We start from the raw sequence: 27128 nt of genomic DNA, 5'->3' as shown, positions 1-27128 counted from the left end.
TCTCACCTCAGTCGTGGTATTGAAGGTGGAGGGAGCGCTGGTTATTCACTCTCCCCACTGACAATTCCTGCCGGACCTCTCTATCCATTAGGCCAAAAAGTACAATAATTTTGTGATTTGTGCCATTAATTTATTAGTATTTTTAAAGAATGTTACATGACAGCATAAGGCCATCTATAGAGGAAAGATACCATAACAACCGAAACCACTAAATTAAAAACATTGACTGATAATAACTGATATAGTAGGTACCAATATATCATGCAGCCCTACTAGTGTCCTATTTTTTAGTCTGGGAAAGACTGCAATGATGTCAATGCTGTAATAACTGGAATCCTGCTGATCTCAACATCTCATTCACTTTAGCAAAAACATTTTTCTGTTTGATGCTGTTTACTCAGAGGACTTCACTATGAAATCTACTGTACAAAAATCTCTCACCCTTTCACCATCTCCGCCATCACATTTCATTAGGAAATGTCACCAGTTCTTGTCACTTGTTTAGCAGAGCGTCTCTTTTTATTCGGGACTGAAGTGTCAGATCACAGCCTGAACCAATTTCACATCTGACTCCCTCATTATGATGAACAATGGTTTTGACGTAATCATGTTGACTTTCAATAAGTGTTAATCTCATCACTACATCCTCTTATGTACAAATACTTTGTAATTTGCTCTGTTTACAAAGTTATCAGACTCAGCCCTAAATAATTAAATGAGGAATGAAAGAGGATTTGAAATCAAACCACAGGTTATGGGCCAGTCCCTGAAGTGCTGTGCAATATATGATCCAAGACCATCTATTTAAGAGGCTCATGATCAAAGAGCAGAGCGCAGCATAGGCTCTATCTATGTAAACATCAATCACATTTGCACCAGTCCTTCGATTTAAGTCCATTTTGAGACCAGCTTCACATGGGAGCGATTTTAATTAATGTGGATTGCCCTAATTAGCCTCTTTGTGACTGTCTTAATTACCAGGACAAAAACCGGGACACCCCAGTCTGAATTAGCGTCATGCTAGTGGATTCTGAGCTTTATTTTTATGCAGCAAGGTCAAATGTTTCTGTTCTGCTCTCCTTGCGTTAATGAGACTGAATTTGCATGTGTATTGAATCAGATCTGACAGATTATCGTTCCTCTGCTAATCTCTGCCATTGGTATCCAAGGAATATTTTTTTCAAAACAAAACTCAAGACTCCACCATTAACATATTATAACAACAAAGTAACCAGAGGATGGAAACGCCACAACTTTGCCAATTGCCAATGGGAAAAAAACTATTTTGTCTTTTTTTCAGGAGAAAGTATGGAAGCCTGTTGTCGCCTCAGAGTAAAACTTAAAAATGTAATCGCAACAAATGAGATATAAAGTTGAAATGACAAGAAAAGAAGTCACACTGTGAAATACAATGTCATACAAATTTGTAAGATAAAGTTTCAGTTTCATTAACAATAAAAAGTCACAATTACAAGAAATTCACAATTACTAGAAATAATTTCTAAATATAAAGATAAAAAATAACCAAAAAGTTGCAACTGTGAGATATAAATTTGCAATGACAAGAAAAGAAGTCATACTGAAATGACACACTGAAAGAGGTCAATTTCGCACATATATTTGAAATTACGACAAAAAGTTGCAATAACAACAAAAAGTCAAAATTACAAGAAATTCGCAAGTACAAGAAATAAAGTCCAAATATAATGACAAAAAAAGGTTGCAGCTATGAAACATACATTCGCAATGACAAGAAAAGTAGTCACAGTGAGATAAATTCAATCAATTACAAGACATTCGCAATTACAAGAAATAAAGTCTAAATATAATGATAAAAAATAGAGAAAAGTTGCAACTGTCAGATATAAGTTAGCAATGACAAGAAAAGAAGTCACACTGTGAAATATAAATTTGCAATTACAAGAAAAATGTGCAATAACAATAGTCACAATTACAAGAAATTCTCAATTACTAGAAATATTTTCCAAAAATAAAGATACAAAATAGCCAAAAATTTGCAACTGTGAGATATAAATTCTCAATGACAAGAAAAGAAGTCACTGTAAAATATCATTTTGTGTGATTTAAATTCACACAAATTCACCATTACAAAGAAAAAGTTGCAATAACAACAGAAAGTCACAATTACAAGAAATAAAGTCTAAATATATTTATAAAAATAAAGAAAAATGTTTAATTACATGAAAATTACATAAAAAATTATGTGAACTACATGAAAAACTCAAATATAAGAAATAAAGTCACAATTATGAGAAAATTGCAATTACAAGAAATACAGTCTCAATTATCACATATGAAGTTGCATCTATGAGAAATAAAGTCGCAGTTGTGAGACCCTAAAGATGAAATTATGTAAAATAAGGTTGCGATTATGAGAAAGTTCTGAAATATGCCACATTGTGAGATATAAAATCTTTAGGCTTCCATACACATGTGAGAGACTGACGATGGCCAAGAATAGAAATTACAAAATTACAAATTCATAAAGGTCTTTTGAAAAGCAATAGATTTTCTATGTACAATGAATACATGTGGCTTTACACACCATATTTATGAATTTCAGTTGCATCCTTGGTTCTCAAAAGAGATGAGAAAACATTAAAAACCCTCTGAACTTCAGAATTCCCAGCATTGCCTGAAGCAGAGGATTTGCTGCATTCCGGAAGTTTGACGGCCACGTAGCAAGAGTCAAAACAAACATGACTTGACAGAGCTGATGTACTTAAAGTCGTATGCCGAACAGCCTTTGGCAGCTCAGGAGCCTTAATTAAATGGAGATTGAAGAATGAGAAGCTTCGCCAAAAGGATTGAGCTTCCATGGCAACAAAGTTGGGAAGGTTTAATTTATGTGTAAAGATTTTCTCTGTCTCTTTCCCCACATTATGGGAAGTCTCAATAAAGCATCAGTGAATAGTGATGACAATGCTTCCATTGGAAGGCCTTGTCACCCAGGGCTACTCATTGGTCTGAAGATACAGCTCATCAGGCACTGTGGATTTGGTTATTGGTATGGCCTAAATATAGCACCAGGGCCGCTAACAGATGAGAGCAGACAATTTGTCCCTGTAGAAAAGGAGCATTCACAGAGGCATTCAGGCAGTGGGCATCTAGCAGACATGCATAGAATGGAGGAAAATAAATCTGTTTGAATTTCATTTAAGAGCAATATTGTTGAGAGACTTTCAAATCCAACATAATGCCAATCATTGATTAAACAGCCAAAAGAATGAATCTCAAACAGTGCTGCTCACGCTTGCTGGAAATATATTATTAAGTCAACAAATAAAATCAGTGAGTACTGAATGTCTGAGACCTCTAGAGAAAATGCTTTTATTTCTATTTTTAAATTAGTTTCTAATTTAATTTTTAAAAAATCATTCCAATTATGTTATTTGATTGATCAGCACAACAATTTTAATAAACAAGATGTATATTGACTTATTTGGGTTACACTTTACTTTGATGGTCCACTTTAGACATTCTGTTGACTGTAAGTAACTTTGCAACTAAATCTCATTAGAGTATTTGTAGACTGCTAGATTACAGCTAGTAGAATAAGTTGACATGTAGTTGCAAAGTTACTTATAGTCAACCAAATGTCTAAAGGAGACCATCAAAATAAAGTGTATATTTATATTATACAACAGTTCATTCTGGTTCTCGAATCTGATTGGCTGAGAGCCTTTTCCAGTGGTGCGATATTCTAGTGATAACAGCACTCCAACCGATTCACTGTTTGTACCACTCCACTTCTCACAGCGAGTGTCATGCCGAATACCTAAATCCATTATAATTTTATAAATAATACTGTTTTTGTGTCACGCAATGTAGTTTAATTAAGAGTTTTTTAGGGGAGAATATGCTTCAAATAGGCAGTTTGCTAATAAAGATAACGTCTATTTGAAAATTTGCTTCAACGTTTTCGGAGAGGTGAGCTCCAAGGCATCAGCAGCCATTCATGAAACCGCCGAGAGCAGCCTTACCTTGGCCAGCTCAGTTGCTCAGTCCATCTCTCTCTCATAATACTCTACATAATATAGTGAGCTTTTAATACAGTAAAACAATAAGCTTTTAATGAAGCAACTCAATGTTTATTCGTTCCTGCGGCTTCGTGCCTCGTGAGGATCACAGTATGAGGATCGTGTGATGTCACTGTGATCATCGCATGATCTCACGTGTTGGCTGGGTATCGCACTGCTACTCGTGTGATATTGCTCATGTAAGTCACTTTGGATAAAAACACCTTGTATATTGACTCATTTGTGAGTCGCTTTGGGTAAAAGCATCTGCTAAAAGCATTTACTGTATAGGTTTAGGGTTAGGGTAACCCTAACCCTTTGTTTCAAATTTTCCATAATCTTAAAACCTTCTTTTTAATTTCAGGTTTAAACTGGTCTCTTTTTGGAGCCCACTGGATCTCTGAACTTCTGGACATCGTTCAAATATGATTTTGTAACACTATTGACCTGTTGATCATGGATGGATTTGTAGATTGTAATGCAACAATAGTTTAGTCTTGATATGCAGCATCACTTGTGAAAGACTATGTTTAGTTTAACATTTATGGAAAAATTAATGGAAAAATCCCCAAGAGTGGCCCCCTAGCAAAGGTACGCTGGAGGTCTTTATCTCTGACTCATGTTGATTCACCATGGGAACTGGTCCTGTTTGGGTTAAATGAATTCTGATGTAATGCATTTGACATATTTTATTGGCATCCCTCATATAGAGGAAAAAACATGGTATTATTTACATTACACAGTGTACTGTTAGCCAGTACTTTCTAGAAGGGCCGTCTAAACAGATTCTGTGAATGACACACCATACGATCTGGAAGCAGCCCAGTGCACAGGTAGGTTGCCATGGTGAGCAGTGGAAAGGTTCTCCCCATGGAGACTGACTCAGACAAATTCGAATCGGGCAAAAATCTGTTCTATTGCTGTTTGAAAGATGTTGAGTCTGGGGGACTAATTAATTTACAACAATGCTTTGTCTTGTGAAGAAGATCAAATCTACTTAAGCCTATAGCAGGATTAATCTAAAAAACTAAAAGCTTAGAGTGACTATCCACACATAATACAACATAAGTCAACAACTCTGCCGAAATCTAAAGGTGAAAGGCTAAAAACTTTTAATGTGTGTGGCTTTTAGTCTATTCTTGTCAAGCTATGGTGGAATGAAACGCACAAGGAAGATGATGAGCAATGCAAACAGTCTTTAATTAATCCACAAGCGGGTAATTCCAAAACGGACAGGCAGGAAACACACGTATGGTCTTAGAAGACCGGATGACAAACAGTGAACTGAACACAAATAAAATAGGAGGGCTGATGAGGGTAATTAATGACACACACCTGAACCAAATTACAATTATCAGACATGAGGGAAAACTAGGTCACACAGAACACATGGGGGATCAAAACACAACAAACCGTCCAAGGGTGTGACAGTACTCCCCCCTCCCCGAAGGCGTGGCCTCGTGCCCAGGCAGGACGGACAAAGGAGAGTGGGAGGGGGTTTGGGGACAAGGCAGTGGCGAAGGGCAGGCAGGAAGGTAGGCAGATGACCAGGGCCATGGTGGAGGAAGGGCTGACGGCTCCAGGGGGCCAACCGATGGCTGCGGAGCAGGTGGTGGTGGAGCCCGAGGCGGAGACGGAGAGCCGAGGAGCCAGGGTGACGCTGAGGATTCGGAGGGCCAAGGTGGAGCAGATGGCTCCGGCGACTGAGGCGGGGATCCGGAAGGCCGTGGAGGAGCTGGAGCAACAGAGGACCGAGGTGGAGCCGGAGGGAAGGAGGAGCCTGACAGAGCCAGAGGGACGGAGGAGTGGAGACAGAGGAATGAGGCACAGCCGGAGGAGTGGAGTCTCGAGGCGGCGGATGGTCGACGACAGACCAAGGCGGAGCCGGAAGGAAGAGGGAGCCCGGCAGAGCTGATGGACTGATGGGCCACGGTGGAGAGGAGGGAGCTAGGAGCCATGGTGGAGCTGCTGGGTCGAAGGGCCGAGGCGGAGTCCGGGACTCATAGGCTGGAGGCGGAGACAAGGGATCCTCCAGCCACGACGCTGATGGAGACTGACAGACCCGCGGCGATCCCACCACACAGATGGTGGGCTGAGGGTGAGCTGAGGGGCTGCCAGGAGACAGCAGAGGCGATGGTGAGGACTGGTGCAGAGGTGGTGGGAGAGGGAGGTTGGGCGGGAGTTCAGGATGATCTGGGGACTTAGGAACGGTGTGTGCAGCCCGCACACACCACCAGGCCACTCCCAGCACCGGGAGCGCCAGCGATAGGGGAACGACCTCCATGGTCGTTTCAGGACTGGCAGATAGTTCAGGGCAAACAGATAGTTCAGGGCAGGCAGAGAGTTCAGATGAAGGCAGGAGAAGAGGGGGCATGTCTGCATATACATCCCAATTAGTCCACTGAGCTCAGCTCACCCTCAGCCATGGTGCAGTGAGCGGAGCTTCCCTCCGCGCTCTCGCTGTCCATGATGCTCTCCCCTGTGGAGCTCTGTCGCTCCATGGCTCTCCGTCAGCAGTGGGCTATGGCTCTCCGTCAGCAGTGGGCTCAGGCTTTTGCTCTGCGCAACGGGGTGATGGTGGGCTGGGCTCTGGGTACTGTCGACACCGAAACATGGCCTCCCTCCAGTTCAGTCCGGTGGTGTTTGGGTGGTCCACAAGGCGATGGTAATTCACCCCGTTCCAGAACAGGGACTTCATGGTCTCGTCATCGTACGGGGACTTGACGGCAAGATGGGCGAATCTGAGCCACGACAGAGAATTTTGCCGCCCAGTCCATTATTTTCTTTCTAGGTCCGGTCTTCTGTCACGCTATACGGTGGAATGAACCGCATGAGGAAGATGATGAGCAATGCAAACAGTCTTTAATTAATCCACAAGAGGGTAATTCCAAAACGGACAGGCAGGAAATACACGTATGGACTTAGAAGACCGGACGACAAACTGTTACAGTTGTGTGAACTGAACACAAATAAAATAGGAGGGCAGATGAGGGTAATTAATGACACACACCTGAACCAAATGACAATTATCAGACATGAGGGAAAACTAGGTCACACAGAACACATGGGGGATCAAAACACAACAAAACGTCCAAGGGTGTGACAATTATCCTTTATATACTATCTATATGCTACACCAAAATACTGACAAAATTATGTTTTAGTGGAAATACACTATCATTCAAAATTTGGGGGGTTCAATAATTTATTTATTTATTTTTGAAAAAAATTAATGCTTTTATTTAGAAAGGATGCATGAAATTGATCAAAAGTGACAGTTAAGGCATAATGTTACAAATTTGTTTCCACAAGAATATTAAGTAGTACAACTGTTTTCAACATTGATAATAATAATGTTTCGTAAGCAGCAAATCAGCATATTAGAATGATTTCTGAAGGATCATGTAACACTGAAGACTGGAGTAATGATGCTGAAAATTCAGCTTTGCCATCACAAGAATAAAATACATTTTAAAATATATTCAAATAGAAAACAGTTATTTTAAATTGTATTAATATTTCTCAGTATTGCTATTTTTACACTAGTTTTGATCAAGTAAATTACTTTTGAACGATATATTGAACACATTTAAAAATTATAGTCTTTCTCTTCTGGTAAAATGGAGCAAATACATCGAAACATTATGGGGTATTTACAGTCAAATTCTCTACTGAATATATAGTAGTCAGGTTCCATTTCAGTGTAAAACTTATAACAGGTAATTTGTGAGATAAAGGTTAAAATAGGAAGTCACAAATACAAGAAATATTCACTTTTTATTATTTTTACTTTGATGTAAAATCATGATTTTATAAGAATGAATGTCTTTCCCTTTAAAACCACCTGCCTGTGACTAGAAATATCAAGTAGGCTTGTAAATCGTGGTTAATGGGGTATTGTTACTAGTAATGATGTTATAGGGGGTTTCTTCATGTGATCTTGTGTGTTTGTGAACATGACCATCTTCAATTGAGTTATACATTGAAGCCTATTGAAGCAAATCAGGAAAAGTCTGAGAAAAAAACTCCCTCAAATATCCTGTGGTTCTTAATCATCAAATGTGTAAAACTGGAAGACTGACGAACATCCAGTTTCATATTGATGCTTTAAATCTCTAGTCTAATGACTCAGTTCTAAGATTCTAAATGATGACTGGCTTAAGGTGCATAATCTGCGTGACCTTAGAGACGTGTCGTGTCTGTGCACCCAGGGTCCCTGTTATTACATTACTGTCTGCTTAAAGTCACAGAGAGGGAGACGAACATGGCCATTTGAGGCCAGCGGTGCAGCCTGACAGGGAGTGGAGATCAACAGCATTGGGGAGGGACGCCTGTTGTTCAGGATCAAACTGACAGAGACATCAAATAACCCTGATTTCCGGGAACAAGCATTTCACACATAGGGCGAAGTGTGACTCAACAATTAAAATGTCACTGGGAGGTGAACAAGTGACCTTTACAGCACATTTTGGTTCTAATAAAAAGCTACTAAAATTAGGCCATAAATATAACTGTTGGAGGACAGGCACACAGGCGCACATCTGGAGGCAGTTGGAGTCTATCAGCTTCTTCCTTCATGAGGCCGAAGAGACCGGTTGGTTTTTATTTGTTTAGCGCTACTCTCATCTCATTCCTGGCTTTGGATCATCATATTAATATGCCAGCTATAAAAAAATAAATATAAAAAGACACCGTCAAAGACAACAAGGTAACAAGGTAACACTGGCTTCGGGACACAAATGGCACACATCTTCATGATTTTAAAGACAAAACAAATGTGTCTTATAAAATCTTTCTCTGTAAAACATCCACCATCATGACAGATGCAAATTAAGGAATTCAATGCAAATTCCATGTGGATGAATGTAATCCTGGGGCACTCGATCAACCAGCTGCTGAGCGTAACATCTGGAGATGTTGCTGACGGCTACAGTTAACTCCTGCATTATGAATAGATGAGGAGAGCTCTTCAAAATCAGTGAATGTTGTAATGTGTTCGTTTTCTAACAACAGAGAGAGATATTGACAATAACTGAGGTAAGTTAAGCAGAATTTTCACTGAATTTTCTAAAAGGTCTACACAGCATGTTTATTTAGATTGAGTGGAAATCACTGCAGAACGGATGCACACTGGGGACCTAAAAACCCTGAGCAAGCCACCCACCGCTGCCCTGTCCACCCACAGCCTGACCGCAAGGTTACATCAAGGTGTCAGCAATGTATCCCAATCAGGCTTACTTTGCAGTTCAGTTACACTTTTCGTTATTCGTTATATATGTTAAATATTAATTAATGCAATAATCAAACCGCTTTAGTGCGAGACTTAGCTTTAAATCCCGTCCTAACATATTTTTCTAACATAAAAAATATGTATGATAAAGAAGTTTTAAGTGGACATTTTAATATCAATTCTTTTGGGTTCACAAGCAAATGACATACAAGTTTCAAATGACGTCACTGTGGGTAGAATATGCCCTAGTAAAACAGTATTATATTTCAAATACATTTATTTCATATTAAGTATAGTTCAAATGAATTAACATATTTACTGACATATCGCTCGAGACTAATTATAATGAAACTTTATTTGGAGTACTGCTTGTGCACAGTACACATTTCTTATTATTAAAAATTTGTTATTTTTACTTTACAACATATTTTTTACAACACTTATTATTTTAAATTGTGTCCCTACTGATGAGGATTGTATGATCTTTGAATAATATCAGTCTTAAAATGCAAGATATTTAAAGTGTACCTGAAGTATGCTTGCAATATATTTTTGCTAATCAAAGCATTTTAGACAAACAAACAACTGCTGTGTTTACAATAATTGTGCAAATTAATTATCAGATATACAAGCCATCTCTTTTATTTGACTTCTTTTCTGGAAGTTGCATTAAAACAGTGTTATTTTAGCATTATTTCTATACTATTATAATATTTATAGCTTTTATTGTTATATTTTAAGTTTTAGTTGAGGTTTGTTATTGTTATTTTTATTAGCTTTTGTCTTTTGAATATTTCTATACAACTTTATTTTTATTTCAGTTTTAGTGATTTTGGTACTTTGGTTATTTGCCAAGGCAATATTTCTCATTTTTCATGTAATATTTATATTTTATTTTAGCTTTTAAATTCTGGGAATTAATTTTAATAGTTTTATTTAACAACAACCACACTTATTACAAATCAACTTGAATGTGTTTTGCTGTAAATAGCATGATGCCTCTGACAGAGATTAAAAATATTTAAAAAATATTAATTATTATTAGTATATGATATCTAATGCATTAACAAATATTTACGTTTACAACCTTACTGTAAAGTGTTACTTGCAGCCAAATCTCAAATTATAAAACACATTATAAACATATTACATTTTCAGAGAGTTCTCTTAGACTTTAAAAACCACGAGTTCACTTCTAAAGGTGTTGATTAATATAAAGAACCCTGTTCTTGTGCGGAGCCTAAGTTAAGTTATGCATGATTGCTCTAATGGTGCTACTTGGGCTCTGGTTACTATGGAGACAGCAGTAAGCTGTTTCTAATTAAATAAATACTGTAAAGATTGACCATAGATCATCCTCATCCTGTTTCCATGGATACCTCCTGCCGACCACTAAGTCCAGGTTCAGCATCAGAGAGATGTTGAAATAAATAAATTTATGAATTTACATTATAATAAAGGATACAAAAAATGAGTTTTGAAGTTATATGAAATGTCTAAACATCACCGTCATATAAGTGTCACAAAGCAAGGCCAGACACAACAGGTAAGTGCAAATCAGGATGGTTTTATTGACTGGGAAAGGGGATGACTGGAATAGGTGTGTAAAGGCAGGTGAGTGTCAACACAGTGAATGGTTCCAGGGTGCTTATCTGAGTTCTGATGGTGAGGATCGGATGCCGGTTACGTTGGAGATCGTGGAACAGTTTCCAAGGAGTCGTTGGAGGATCGCGGGATGAACAGCAGGTAATTCGTTCTAGGAGAATTTGGCAGAGAGAGTCCAGAGAAGTTCGTAGGAGTGAACGGTAGACCGGACAGTGAGTGACTGTGCTGTGTGTGTATTTGTAGTGTGGCTTGATTGGTGACAGCAGGTGCGGGTGATCAGAACTCAGGTGACTGTGATCGGGTAATTATCCTGGATGGTGACTGAAGTGACTGTGATGAATCCCTGACAATAAGCTTGTAACCAAGACGTCAGTGTTAAGTAATTACACAAATATTTGTCTGCCTCCATGAGACTCAATTCAGTTCCACAATGACGTCTGTGGGAAAAAAAAAAGAAATTGCTGTTCTTTTTTTAGACACAGGTAGAAGAATGCGTCTAACTGTTGCTTTTAGTCACAACGGAAATCAATGGCCGGCAGTGTATGAGCTTATTGATTACATCTGCATGCTTGCTTAAGGAGACATTTCAGTAGAGCTGTTGCAAAGGGAGTGAGGCTTTCTACCAATACTTGGCTCCTTCCAGCTCCCTGTCATCTATTCAGGCCTGTCATCCTAAACTGATGGCTCTGGCTGATCAGAGGCATTTTGGTGAAGCTTGATGGATCCGTCAGGACTCATTCACTCTAAAATTAGGCTGTTGTTCTTGGGCTACAGGAGTCCAGACACTGGTCTGATGAAGAGATGCCGGTGTTACAGCAGAAAGTGAAGCAAAAAAACAAAACAAAGGAAGAACTGGAAAAACTAGGACTAGGAACTAATTACTTTTATACACAGATAGCTTGTCTGTTGGTTGGCTTTTAAAGGATTCTGGGTATTTCTCATCTAGTCAGGCTGGGAGACTAGCTTAGACTAGCAAAAAACAGCTAAAATCTAGCAAACCAGCTTAGACTGGTTTAAGTTTTTCTTTCAGGAGGGATGTTCGTGGATATGCATGTAAAATATCATCTTGAGTAAATAAATAAAATGAATAAATAAAATAAACAACAATACTAATGTAAATTTATTTGTAGTAGCAGTTTTAAAAAAGGCATATTTCTAGTAACAAGTTAGTGACGCGGAGGAGACGAATTGTTGCATAAAGTTGTTATTTTTGTTTTCTTTGCGCACAAAAAGTATTCTTGTAGCTTCCGGTTGAACCACTAATGTCACATGGATTATTTTAAAGGGGTCATATAATGCAATTTCAAGTTTTCCTTTCTCTTTGGAGTGTTACAAGCTGTTCGTGAATAGATAAGATCCCTAGAGTTGCAAAGACTAAAGTCTCAAACCCAAAGAGATATTCTTTATAAACGTTAAGACTCATCCACGCCCTCCTAAAACGCCTCGTTTAAACACGCCCCCACATGTCTACATCACGATGTGGGAAGATTTGCATAACGTCGCCCAAATGTAAACGCAAAGAAAGAAGGTGTAACTTTATTGTTGCTGCCACCTCCGCCGCCATGTTGTGAAGACGCTGTGTGTTTCGTTGCGATAGTCCAAGTCGTCTTCTCCGTTTTGAGTGTATCTCTGTTGCAGAATTACAGCGCCACATGCTGGTCTGGCATGTATACTACATCGTTTTGTGACGGTTTCGTGTGGACGCAGATATTTCTTCAGAAGAGGTGAAAAAAAAGATTGGATAGGGAAAGCTCTGGCTTGGTGTCGACATAGCCTTAGCAATATCATATGACACCTTTAATGATTTAAAAATATCTTAATTTGTGTTCTGAAGATGAACAAAGGTCTTACAGGTTTGGAACGTCATGAGGGTGAGTTTGACAGAATTTTCATTTTTGGGTGAACTATCCCTTTAAGCAACATATATATGGCTAACGTTTCGTTAGATGTATTACCAGTGTCCGATTCTTGTTTATTTAGATTTTTTTTTTAATGTATGTACATTTATAACACTGTACTTTGTATTATATCAGCTTTGCATCAAATTGCAAAAAAAACAGTTAATGCTAATGCGAGGGTTTTTCTAATGCAGCGTATATGGGAGGGATGGTAAATTTGACATCTCTTCTGACTGCCCTTATGCAGTCTCTCTCAATTTTTCTTTCCTTTTTTTTTTGAAAGTCGTGAAAACACTGTCGTGGAGTTTTTCTTTTGCTATTTGAGCAAATGGGAATGCAAAAAAAAAAAAAAGATTGTGATACTCTCCCATTCACTTCTCTCATAGAGCTTAAAAATGAGTAGCTTGTAATTTGGAAAATTGCAAAGTTGCCTTCCTGCTGCCAAATCTCTGATAACAGAGATCTACAGTATGCATTAAAATAATATTAACAAGTGACACCTGTTTTGAGCACATTTTTGTTTACATTTTATGTTTATTTGTAATTATTTATCTGTAATTTTATGATGGCATATGCTCATGTGGAGAAAATCATAAAGAATAGGGCAAAAATTTACAGTCCAATTCTGTGGTCAGTCGTGGCACTGGATTATAATGATGATTAACTCCACGGGGCCATACCCCGTCCAATCTCCCACATTTCCCTCTAATGAATTCCCACAGCTGCTGATAGAGACTAATTATTGTTATTAGTTCAAAGTCTGGAAATTACCTCACTATTACCTCATTGCCACAAATGCCAATTCATTGGCTACCATCAAAGGGCCATGAGACTATCAATTTTAGACAGGATATTAAACATTAGGTGTATACAGAACCTGCTGCAGCCTATCTGATGAGAAGATGTTTTCCTGTGGAATATATTTGCTAAAACATTGGTCTGAATACATATAGGCACATCAGCAGTGGAGACTGCATGATTAACTGAAGCGAGGCCGTGCTGAGCGAGAGGATGACCCTGCATTGTGGCAGGCAGATCATATGAGTTCACGGCACTTTTCTCCATCTTTCTGCACCAGGTTTAGATGTGGCTTCAGCTCACTAGCTCGTAATAAATCGGTCATAATCTTCCACCCATCAGATCACAGCTGGTTCAGCCTAATACTACAGGATATAATGGTGCAAGTACAACACATACAAACTGCCAAATGTATACAGATCCGCTAACAACTTGTTGCGACTAAAGAAATGCTTTTATGCCTGCATTGTGCAGATTTACAGCCACTTTAATTAGCCAAGCCTGGCAAATGTCAAAACGGAGCAGCTGTCAAAAGTATCTAGTGAGCTTCGGTTTGTTTGGATTTGTGTGCATGCTGACCTAAGGTTATTCTAAAAAATTCCATGCTCATTATTTCAACATAAAATGCAATTTTAATGTGTCTCTGACAAAACAGGCATATCAAAAACCACAAATTTGCCTCGACTTGTAATGTTCCACTCTGTGAGACCCTTATCAAGCCAATGCACAATGAACCAACTGCAGAACTACAGGAAGGAAGTAAAAGTGTTATGAATTTATTTTCCTGAGTGCATAACAGCATGGTTTTCACCAAGCAAACAAAACAGTTTCAGCATCACCATCGATTTGCAGGCAGAATTCAGTTTCTGTGAGCTTTATCACACATAATCAGTTTGAAGTGCCTCTATGGGCAAATTGTTTACAACATGCATCCTCATTCATTTAAATTTGTCAGAAGAATGGAAAATTATGCAACAGCAATTCTACCTTTTGTTAAAGGAATAGTTCACCCAAAAATGATCATTTGATGAAAATGTACTCACCCTCAGGTCATCCAAAATGTAGATGAGTTTATTTCTTCATCAAAACAGATTTGGAGAAATTTAGCATTGCATCACTTGCTCACCAATGGATCCTCTGCAGTGAATGGGTGCCGTCAGAATGAGTCCAAACAGCTGATAAAAACATCGCAATAATCCACAACATGACTCCATCAAGATGTTGCTTCAGTTAAAAAGTTCATCCTCTGTTGTCCTCTCACATCCAAATCCACCCACATATTTGTATATTTGTTTAGAACTGTTTTGGACTGGTTTATTCAGTACTGAAAATGACTTTGACTACATCTTTATCTGTATCCATGGCTTTATTTCTTACAAACATGCAAAAATGACTATGATGAACTGGACTCGTGTTTTTTTTGCTTATTGAGATGTTTTTATCAGCAGTTTGGACTCATTCTGACGGCACCCATTCACTGCAGAGGACCCATTAGTGAGCAAGTGATGTAATGCTAAATTTCCCCAAATCTGTTCCAATGAAGAAACAAATCCATGTACATTTTGGATGACCTGACAATATACATGTTCAGCAAATTTTCATTTTTGGGGGAACTGTTCCTTTAATATTTCATTTGAACATTCAAGTCCAGCTTGCAACTGAAATGAAGGTGTTGTTAAAATGCATCCTGAATTGGTTTTATTAGTCAGTCAGTTTCAAATGACCATTTTATTGACATTCTGTTTAGCAGCAGACTTTCATTTGCTTATTTACAGAGTGTTTGAGAACAGTGTATTAATAAAGTCAGCCAGATGGCAGAAGTCCCTCCCCAGCACTTCTCCGAAGTAATAAAATGGAAACGATCTCTGATCAATCTCTACACATGGGGTGGACAACGATGGCCTCATTACCACGATGGCACCTCAGAGGCACAGTTGCTTAATAGCCCTCTAGTTTATCTGCGCCTGCAGTTTGGTGAGGCTTCTGGGTAATTGGCACCAGCAGCAATGATGCACAAAGAAAGCATTCATTTCTTCTCTTTTTAGTTTCAAACCCTCACTGAGCTTACCAAGTGCTTGGACACTGACAAATTTTAGTCCTGTTTTTAGACATTATATAAACATTATACATTATATAAAGTAGGATGACACACAAAATAATAAACGTCTATAGTATATAAATGCTCCTTATTCATCAATGTTTTAAGAGATTTATTTTGATATTATGCTAGCATTAATAATGTTTTGAGCTCTTCAGCTTCTAGATCTTCTGCAGTCGTTGAGGATCACATAAAGCATTGCTGCCACCTAATGTAATGCTGAGGAGGTGCATGCCAGGATTGCGAAAACATATTGTAATTTTATAAAACATTTTATTCTTTATACTGAACAAGAAACAGCTGAAGGACTATTATGCAATTACTCTTTTGTCTACACAGCATTTGCAGGGGAAATATGCTGAAACTGATAAGACTTTTTTTGTGCCACGTTGCACATGGATACAAAAGTTCTGTGTCCTCATAAAATTCTGCCCTCCTTTAAATTTTTCCTTTTGTATCAAGGTAGATTTTCACATTAGTTTCTAAAAGCAAAAATCATTAAAACCTCTTCATTCGGTCAGAACAGAACGTCCTGTATTCTGTATGTAAAGTTTAAGAGAACAATACGTTCTCCATGTCCATTAGTTGCAGTTATGATTATAAAGAGCACAATGAAAGCTGAAATGATGTTTGCTTCTCTGAGTTAATGACTTTATTTCTACATTGTACAGTTTAATGAGTAGAAGGTTTATTCAGTGTTGGAAATGTCTTTGACTATCTTTATCTGTATTCATGACATTAGCTGATAATTTAAGAAATGACATTAAAAGCTATTAGGTAATTTCCTTAGAATTGCTGTAAAATATTGTTTGGCAAAATTAACTAGCCTTGGTTAGAATGTGTTTCATTATTGTGACTATAAATAGGATAACACCGGAAGTTGGGCTTTCTTTTGACAGCCATCATAATTGTCCAAATGTAGCATAGTTTGCCTGAATATACCTCAAATCACATACATACACTGTATCTTTTTTAATTAAATCATAATTATTGCATTATATATGTTTTGTCCTTCATAATATTGACATTCTCAGTCCATATTAGAATAACTGTACAGTGGCACATCTCTGTAAATTAACGTTTATGGAGACGGCAACTAGTCTGTCACATTTTGTGTAGATTTAACAATGAGAGGTGCATTAATTTAAAGAGGCAGACTAAACATTGATGTCAACGCAATTTGTTCCAATAATGTTTGTAGGACAGATGCTGCAAAACATTACTAAACAGCACAGGAAGACAAGGCACAGGAAACATGTGAATAATAAGCAGGAAATAATGTCTTCACTACCCTAAAGCAGAGACAGTTCTGGATTGAAGCATAATGATGATAGCTTTTATTTGTGTGCTAGATGCCAAGCCAAGGATTAGGTGTAAACAAGAAATGACATTAACTGCATGACAAGTGTATCTGCAGAGAAAGAGTGGCAGGTAATGGAGCTCAATAGAAATATTGCACGGTTTATCTGTTTTGTTTCTACAAATTAACTAGCAAGGGATTTTTTTTCCTTTGGATGACATCTGTCGATATATGTGACCAGTGACCACTTCTTTCCCTTTTACGTTCCCTTTCACATACATTAATTTCCATTACCAACCATGTCAAATTGTCTTGGCTGAGAATAGCTAAGTACATATAAGTATGCATGTTTTTATTTGAGGCCTGTGGACAGAGGTGGATCAGACTTTGCCAGTTTTTTAGGCTAATCCACTATTTGGTACAGGACACAAAAGTAATCAATACTTAACAATTGTTTTCTGTCAAAAGATATATATTTACACCATCATTCAAAAGTTTTGAGTTAGTAAGATATTTTAATGTTTTTGAAAGAAGTATTTTATGCTCATCAAGGCTGCATTTATTTGATCAAAAATACATTCAAACATAATATTGTGAAATATTATTACAATACAAAAAAAACTGTTTTCTATTGTAATTTATTTTAAAATGTAATTTATTCCTGTGACGCAAAGCTGAATTTTCAGCATCATTACTCCAGTATTCAGTGTCACATGATCCTTCAGAAATTATTCTAATATGCCGATTTGCTGCTCAAGAAACATTGATTATTATCAATATTGAAAACATTCGTGCTGCTTAATATTTTTGTGGAAACTAATGCATCCTTGCTTAATACAATTATTAATTTCTTTCAAAATATATTACTAACTCTAATTACTAAACTGTTAAACAGTAGTGTATATTGAATGCAGATGAGAAAAACAAAAAAGTACAGATGAAAGATGAAATATATCATTCCCTACTCATGGCTTTCTATAGATTCTGAGTATTTCATCTTCTCATGTAAAATATTATGGCTTCTTATCAATATCGAACATTACATTACAGACTAACACTCCTTCCATTATAGACGACCACATACGTTAGATTACATAAAAGAATACTGTAGTTTTGCTAACACAACACCATCTACAGCAATAAACATGAATACCCTTCAAAGTCCATTGCTGAGTTATACAGTGCGGTTCAAAACACACACTGCGTAAACACCATTTCAGTATCATTCCTTCTCCTTTGTCACTTTACATATTCACTTTACATATATGAATAGCAGCACACATTCCATTTTAACAGTAAGTTGATGTCATGTATATTTCGACAAACCATCGCTGAGAAACGTATGCTTAGATGAAAATGACCATTCATTGCAGTGCTTTCATTCATAATGAATTTTTCAAAAGTCATGTACAGAATTACTGATGTTGAGGCAGTGTGCAGAAGAACAATACTGGGTTGAATCTTTAGCTGGTTAAATATTGTGTGTGTCCTTGCATAGGTCACAGAAAAAGGCCAAGAGAATGCTGAGGTCCTGATCCAATGAGTGCACAACCGAGTTTACAAAATAAAGATATCTGCAACTTGAACGTCGCTTCCAAAATAAGAACATAATGCGCCTCTTTATATTTTCCCCATTCGTCTTTGTTATTTTCCTGCATTGGTGCTTTTTTTATGAGGGTATTTCTGTGCAATCCCATAGGGCACATGGGCGGCAATGGCACCCATCTCTACAGCACCCTCCACGTGAAACATCTGGTCATCAAAGTAGATGTGGGGCCGGATTTTCTCCAGCATGGGGCCTTTTGGTGCCCCGGCTAGGAAAAGAGCCTCGTCCATCTCCAGTCCCCAGGCACGGAGAGTCTTTAAGGCACGGATGCCTGAGCTGGCTGCGCTGCGGGCCGTCACGAGGTAGGTGCGGATGGGACAGTCCATACGGTGGCCTTTAGCATAGAATTTCTTCTGAAGCTTCCCGAGCACTTCCAAGAAACCCTTCAGTGGCCCCTGTGTGGTAGACAGATATATTAAACAGTATGTCTATTGTAACATCAACTACATTAAAGAACAAGGACACTCAGTCTTGTTCTTGGAGATTTAGCCTTATATAAAACATTACATATTATATCTGCTAATTCAAAGGTGAAGTGTGTGGTTTTTTTATTCTACTAGTGGCACCGAATGCAAAAAAATATAATTGGAATAAAGGAATAGTTCACCAAAAAATGAACATTTGCTGAAAATTTGAGTTTCTTAATCAGAAATGATCTGGAGAAATTCAGCATTGCATCACTTGCTCACTAGTGGATCCTCTGCAGTGAGATGCTGCAAAACATTACTAAACAGCACAGGAAGACAAGGCACAGGAAACATGTGAATAATAAGCAGGAAATAATGTCTTCACTACCCTAAAGCAGAGACAGTTCTGGATTGAAGCATAATGATGATAGCTTTTATTTGTGTGCTAGATGCCAAGCCAAGGATTAGGTGTAAACAAGAAATGACATTAACTGCATGACAAGTGTATCTGCAGAGAAAGAGTGGCAGGTAATGGAGCTCAATAGAAATATTGCACGGTTTATCTGTTTTGTTTCTACAAATTAACTAGCAAGGGATTTTTTTTCCTTTGGATGACATCTGTCGATATATGTGACCAGTGACCACTTCTTTCCCTTTTACGTTCCCTTTCACATACATTAATTTCCATTACCAACCATGTCAAATTGTCTTGGCTGAGAATAGCTAAGTACATATAAGTATGCATGTTTTTATTTGAGGCCTGTGGACAGAGGTGGATCAGACTTTGCCAGTTTTTTAGGCTAATCCACTATTTGGTACAGGACACAAAAGTAATCAATACTTAACAATTGTTTTCTGTCAAAAGATATATATTTACACCATCATTCAAAAGTTTTGAGTTAGTAAGATATTTTAATGTTTTTGAAAGAAGTATTTTATGCTCATCAAGGCTGCATTTATTTGATCAAAAATACATTCAAACATAATATTGTGAAATATTATTACAATACAAAAAAAACTGTTTTCTATTGTAATTTATTTTAAAATGTAATTTATTCCTGTGACGCAAAGCTGAATTTTCAGCATCATTACTCCAGTATTCAGTGTCACATGATCCTTCAGAGATTATTCTAATATGCCGATTTGCTGCTCAAGAAACATTGATTATTATCAATATTGAAAACATTCGTGCTGCTTAATATTTTTGTGGTAACTAATGCATCCTTGCTTAATACAATTATTAATTTCTTTCAAAATATATTACTAACTCTAATTACTAAACTGTTAAACAGTAGTGTATATTGAATGCAGATGAGAAAAACAAAAAAGTACAGATGAAAGATGAAATATATCATTCCCTACTCATGGCTTTCTATAGATTCTGAGTATTTCATCTTCTCATGTAAAATATTATGGCTTCTTATCAATATCGAACATTACATTACAGACTAACACTCCTTCCATTATAGACGACCACATACGTTAGATTACATAAAAGAATACTGTAGTTTTGCTAACACAACACCATCTACAGCAATAAACATGAATACCCTTCAAAGTCCATTGCTGAGTTATACAGTGCGGTTCAAAACACACACTGCGTAAACACCATTTCAGTATCATTCCTTCTCCTTTGTCACTTTACATATTCACTTTACATATATGAATAGCAGCACACATTCCATTTTAACAGTAAGTTGATGTCATGTATATTTCGACAAACCATCGCTGAGAAACGTATGCTTAGATGAAAATGACCATTCATTGCAGTGCTTTCATTCATAATGAATTTTTCAAAAGTCATGTACAGAATTACTGATGTTGAGGCAGTGTGCAGAAGAACAATACTGGGTTGAATCTTTAGCTGGTTAAATATTGTGTGTGTCCTTGCATAGGTCACAGAAAAAGGCCAAGAGAATGCTGAGGTCCTGATCCAATGAGTGCACAACCGAGTTTACAAAATAAAGATATCTGCAACTTGAACGTCGCTTCCAAAATAAGAACATAATGCGCCTCTTTATATTTTCCCCATTCGTCTTTGTTATTTTCCTGCATTGGTGCTTTTTTTATGAGGGTATTTCTGTGCAATCCCATAGGGCACATGGGCGGCAATGGCACCCATCTCTACAGCACCCTCCACGTGAAACATCTGGTCATCAAAGTAGATGTGGGGCCGGATTTTCTCCAGCATGGGGCCTTTTGGTGCCCCGGCTAGGAAAAGAGCCTCGTCCATCTCCAGTCCCCAGGCACGGAGAGTCTTTAAGGCACGGATGCCTGAGCTGGCTGCGCTGCGGGCCGTCACGAGGTAGGTGCGGATGGGACAGTCCATACGGTGGCCTTTAGCGTAGAATTTCTTCTGAAGCTTCCCGAGCACTTCCAAGAAACCCTTCAGTGGCCCCTGTGTGGTAGACAGATATATTAAACAGTATGTCTATTGTAACATCAACTACATTAAAGAACAAGGACACTCAGTCTTGTTCTTGGAGATTTAGCCTTATATAAAACATTACATATTATATCTGCTAATTCAAAGGTGAAGTGTGTGGTTTTTTTATTCTACTAGTGGCACCGAATGCAAAAAAATATAATTGGAATAAAGGAATAGTTCACCAAAAAATGAACATTTGCTGAAAATTTGAGTTTCTTAATCAGAAATGATCTGGAGAAATTCAGCATTGCATCACTTGCTCACTAGTGGATCCTCTGCAGTGAATGGGTGCCGTCAGAATGAGAGTCCAAAAAGCTGATAAAAACATCACAATAATCCACAACTAATCCACACAACTCCAGTCCATCGGTTAATGTCTTGTGAAGTAAAAAGATCCATGTTTGTAATAAACAAATTCATCATTAAGACGTTTTTAACTTTAAACCATTGCTTCTGGCTAAAATATGAGCCCTCTATATATAACATATTCTCCAGTGAAAAAGAAAGAAGAAACAAACTCATCTCCATCTTGGATGGCCTGAGGGTGAGTACATTTTAAGCAAATTTTCATTTTTGAAATAACCGTTCCTTTAAACATGCATTTTGCATTTTCTCTGTATCATATTTAAAATATAAACAGTTCACATGGGTAACAATAACAATGCTTACATGATCTAACAATCTGTTTTCATTTTCCCTCTCATGCTCGAAGAACTTGTCCAGGCCATGGGCTTTAAAAATACGCTCAGACTCATCAGAGAAAAGAACAGCGTCGCCATCAAATGCCACTCTCAGCTGGGTCTCAGACACCTCGATTTGTTTTTCTGGCATAAACATGGTGGCTGCTGCAATCCCTGTAAGAAAACACAAAGACAAAGATAAAGCTCACCAGCCTAAAGGAAAAAGCAGTGTGATGAATGACATTTAAAGGGTGTCCTTTAAAGACATTATGACCCATTAAGCCTCAGTAAAACAAATAGGTCATTGGATTGTTAAGTCGATCTGGAGTTCAATGCGTTCCCCACTTCAGTTAGTTTTATTTAGCTTATTTTATATACACAATTATTTCTGCAATAATTAATATGATGCTCATGTGTTCAAGGGTTCATTTAATGGCAAAAACATTTTAAATGGCAAACTGCAAGAGCAATTCCTTTGGAGTCACCATGACCACTAAGTAATTTTGGCACTTTTCATCATTCAAAGTCATTGACAGGTTACCTTTCAAACACTATCTAAATATACCACAAGTCTAATATCTGTAAGGCACACCTGTTCATGATTTTTAAACTGGTTTCTTGGTAAGTTCACTGTATATGGTTTTGCTATACTTTGTATGTCATTGAGACATGTACTTATACCAATTCTGCATCATATACTATAACTTTTACTCACCATTTGTGAATTCAATTTGATTAAAACATTTTACGCAACTATACTTGGCTGGAAAAACTCCTATGAATATTGTATTTATTAACAACATCAAAGGTCTCTTGTTAGCACTTTGTGCACTTTTTGTTGCACAAAAAATGTCACATTATTCCTTTGATTTAATGAATGTAATTGTGCTACAAGATGAAGTACTAGGCAGTTGCATGTGTTATCAGATATTTACTGTGTACTAACCTTCAGCGAGGGCTTCCTGAACTTTTTCAGCATCAGCAGACAAATACAAGTTTGTATGCCATGCTTTCAGGTACCCAATGGGGCTGCTACCTCCTGTCATACAGAACCGCTCAATGAATAGATCTGGGGATGAGAGAAGAATATTAAACAGCAATTAACATTTCATGAGAGCCAGATATTATTACATTTACATTTACATTTATGCATTTGGCAGACCCTTTTATCCAAAGCAACTTACATTGCATTCAAGCTATTGTTACACATTATTCAGTTATTACCATATCCAGCACACAGTCTAATGCTTTTTTTTTGTTGTTGTTGATGTTTTTATTTAGAATACACTCTCAGAAAAAAAAACTTTACAAAAGCTGTTCTGAGGCAGTACCCTTTCAAAAAGTACTTAATTTATCCATAAAGGGTGCCTTTTGAAAAGAGCGATTAAAAAAGAGCGTTGATCTGTAAATATAAATGTGGCTGATTTGGCGGTCTGTGATTTATAGTGACACCTAGTGGTGTGTTTGCAGTTCTGAACAAAAACAATGAATTGTAGAAATGCTCTATTAGCATTTAACCATGATTATTTTGTTTACAGAGATAACGCCAGTATTATTCGGCTGTCACAACTCACGAGATCTCAAAATGGGCGCTCTTATTTCCATATAAAATAAAACAGCTTTTATATGCTGGAGTCTTCCTTTCACGTGAGTACACATTTAAATACATTTATCAAAAGTGGTATTAGCTAATTTATCAGTAAAACCTTTTTAATGAATGGCCGTTAGAAAAGAAAAGATGTTTTCCTCAAGTTATTTAAACAGTGTTTAAACGGTCACAGTCTTCAATTAGAAGATTTCACTATTTTGACACCTCAGTTATGAACTGTTTACCAGATGGAAAGCTTAGACTGGTGGGGAATGTTGGGGTAATGTGCTCCTTTTAGCCTTTGACACATGGGTGCCAGCTCAGTAAGACATCAGCAGCAGGTTTGATTTACATGACTTGTCAAGCCAAGTTTGGCCAGGAGTAAAAGAAGGGATAAGGTACAGTCAGCTGATCAGTATAGTAAAATGAACCCCCATCAGCATCCTGGTGTAGAGTGGTGGGGTCTTGTATCATCCTGAAGGTGTTTATTTTGAGATAATGATAATAATTTTGCGATAACTCTTCATTATTACACTTATTATAAGACTACTCAATCCGAGCAGCTGAGTCCTTAGCAATCTTCAAGATTCGGCTAAAAACACATCTCTTCCATCTTTATGGGCAGTCGTGGCCTATTGGTTAGAGAGTCGGACTTGTAACCCAAAGGTCGCAGGTTTGAGTCTTAGGTCCGGCAGGGATTGTAGGTGGGGGAGTGAATGATCAGTGCTCTGAGGTGAGACACTTGAGCAAGGCACTGAACCCCCAACTGCTCCCCGGGTGCTGCAGCATTGGCTGCCCACTGCTCCGTGTGTGTGTGTGTGTGCTCACTTCTCACTGCTGTGTGTGTGCACTTGGATGGGTGAAATGCAGAGCACAAATTCCAAGTATGGGTCACCATACTTGGCCACACATCATGTCCTTTCCTTTATTTGACCATCTAAATCTAGCACTCTCTATTCTAATTCTATTCTAAACAAAAAAAAACTAACACTAGCTTCTCTATTCTTTTTGTATTCTATCTATTCGTTTTATTTTTATTTATTATACAATTAACAAAAAGCAAAAAAGGGCCTCTAACACTAACTTGCTCTATTCTTTTTCTATTCTATCAGTTTTTTATTTTATTTATTAATTTAAATAAAACCTTGCTACGTGTACTGCGTTAGGCTAACTGAGACTTGTCATAGCACTTACATATCATTGCTCTTTTGTTGATTTTGATTGCTTCCATTTTCCTCATTTGTAAGTCGCTTTGGATAAAAGCGTCTGCTAAATGACTAAATGTAAAATGTAATGTACTTGGCAAATAAGTGAATCGACATTAAATATTGATTTGAGCTATTTTATCACTTAAAAAATGAAACTGCTGAGTGCAGTATAGGAGACATGAAACTAGCACCAAGTAGGAAACTGGATGACAGGAACAGTGTCAAATATACAGTTTAGCCTCCTTATACAAAAATATGTGACCTTTGACCAGAGGATGCCATGGCTGACCAATCAGAATCAAGTATTCCTGAGAGCCATTAAATAACGAGATATATGCAGGTAAGAGATGTAAAATGAAGCTCAATGAAATAAAAAGGCTCAGCTGAGAGGAAATGCATTGAGCTTAATGCTATGTGATTGGCTGATGACACCTCAATATCTGTGACATTGAGGAAAGCAGTAAAAATATTTTCATATCATAAATTGATATTGCTAAATAACTATAAAATGTTTTAATAAAGTATGAATATGATTATTAGTGATGTGTATGCATCTACAGGCTAACCGGGTTATTGTTCTCCAGTGAGATTAGCAAAGAAATGAGAGACATTTTCAACACTCTTGATATTTTAGATCAAATAATCCTTCATGTAATCTGATTGGCTCTTGTTTCAAAGCCCCCCAACCCCCCTCTCCCCAAAAAAATCCTGGAAAATAATTATTGGGCTTTAGATGAAAGAAAAATAGGTTCATTCTTATTTGTTGTATTCTTTGTATAATTTTTGCTTTCTTCTTTGCAGTGATGGATTTTGGAACTATTGCGGCATCAGACTCACATTTATCATCTAACAAACATCTAACATTTTCATGGTTCAGGACATGAAGTTCTGACTTCAAATGGTTTTTGAAGCGTCAGTTCATATCCGCATATTTGTTGTTTTGTCCAAAGAGAGGCCAAAGGATGGAGAGAAGTTTGTTTTTTCTTCAGTCAGCCACCGGAACGATCAAAACCAATCCAGCTGGGGCGCTGCAGGGAACTGAGCAGGAAGTAGCAGGTTTGTGATACAAAGGTTAGAGGTGTCACATGCATCTCTGTGGGAAGATATGATTGGCCAGCTGGAGATTTATCTTCTAAGAAAACATTTGCATTGCTAGTTTTGTGTCCTCAGAATCATGTCGTTCCTTTGTATCCCATGCCTTTGACTTATTGATTATCAATAATATAGCATAGCGGTGTACATTTTACTGTTTTGTGGTTTATGATTCCATGATGAGGCACCTTTATTTTTTCTTTTTATTCATTTTTTTAAATGAGTAAATGATGACAGTTTTCATTTTGGGGTGAACTATCCCTTTAATAATTAGCCTATCATCCATTGTCAACACCGATCACCCAAGGGTAGCATTGTTTGCAAGAATGGACATTTCTGACCATGTACATGTTTGTGGAAAGTATGAATCCAGGTTATTAGAAGGTCAGTAAATTATACTTACTGTGGTAGTTGATGGTGTTGATGAGTCTGATGCCTACATGAGCATGGTTGTAGGTTACCAGCACAATATCAAAAAGCTCCTCGCTGTCTGGATAGAGCTCCCGCAACCGGTTATTTACTGTCTCCAGTGCCTGAGAAAACACGCAAAATAATCAAATGAAGTAAGTAGTAGACAGTGAGAATATTGCAGTCAATACTGATAAAGGAATAGCTCACACAAAAATGAAAAGTTGCTGAAAATGTACTCACACTCAGGCCATCAAAGATGTAGATGAATTTGTTTGTTCGTCGGAAAAGACTTGGAGAAATTTAGCATTACATCACTTGCTCAGCATGAGAATAAGAGAATGAGAGTTCAAACAGCTGGAAAAAAAACATCACAATAATCCACAAGTAATTAAATTTACAACATTTGTGTTTGTAATAAACAAATTCACCACTGAGATGTTTTAAATTAAATCAGTTGATTTCAGCTAAAATATCCCTCTAGCCATAATATTGCTTCTCCAGTGAAAAAGTCATCTTGCCAGTCCAAAACAATTCTAAACAAATATGTTGGTGGATTTTGCTGTAAGAGGACAACAGGGAATTAACTTTTTACACTGGAGGAAGCATTATTATGGATTGTAGACTCATATTTTTGACAGAAGTAACTGTTTAAAGTTAAAGCATCTTAATGATGTATTTGTTTATTACAAACACGCAGCTTTTCACTTCACAAGATGTTAACTGATGGACTGGAGTTGTG

General features: G+C 37.4%; 1 protein-coding gene across 2 annotated transcripts in view; it reads right to left on the bottom strand.

Moving 5' to 3' along the window:
* Positions 1–20204: 20204 nt before the first annotated feature.
* Positions 20205–27128, bottom strand: part of LOC107702103 (cytosolic 5'-nucleotidase 1A-like) — a 16014-nt gene continuing 9090 nt past the window's right edge. For both annotated transcript variants that reach the window (XM_016504322.1, XM_016504323.1), the window contains 4 exons: positions 26382–26511; positions 23037–23159; positions 22080–22264; positions 20205–21380 (listed from right to left, as the gene is read on the bottom strand). In XM_016504322.1, coding sequence (XP_016359808.1) covers positions 21024–21380; positions 22080–22264; positions 23037–23159; positions 26382–26511 — 795 coding nt within the window. In that variant the 3' untranslated portion in view covers positions 20205–21023. The remainder of the gene's footprint in view (positions 21381–22079; positions 22265–23036; positions 23160–26381; positions 26512–27128) is intronic.

The sequence above is a fragment of the Sinocyclocheilus anshuiensis genome, unplaced genomic scaffold (assembly GCF_001515605.1).
Source record: "Sinocyclocheilus anshuiensis isolate Anshui unplaced genomic scaffold, SAMN03320099.WGS_v1.1 scaffold54, whole genome shotgun sequence".
NCBI classification, from domain to species: domain Eukaryota; kingdom Metazoa; phylum Chordata; class Actinopteri; order Cypriniformes; family Cyprinidae; genus Sinocyclocheilus; species Sinocyclocheilus anshuiensis.
Note: the sequence above shows the minus strand (reverse complement) of the source record. Positions and strands in the feature narration are given on the sequence as shown.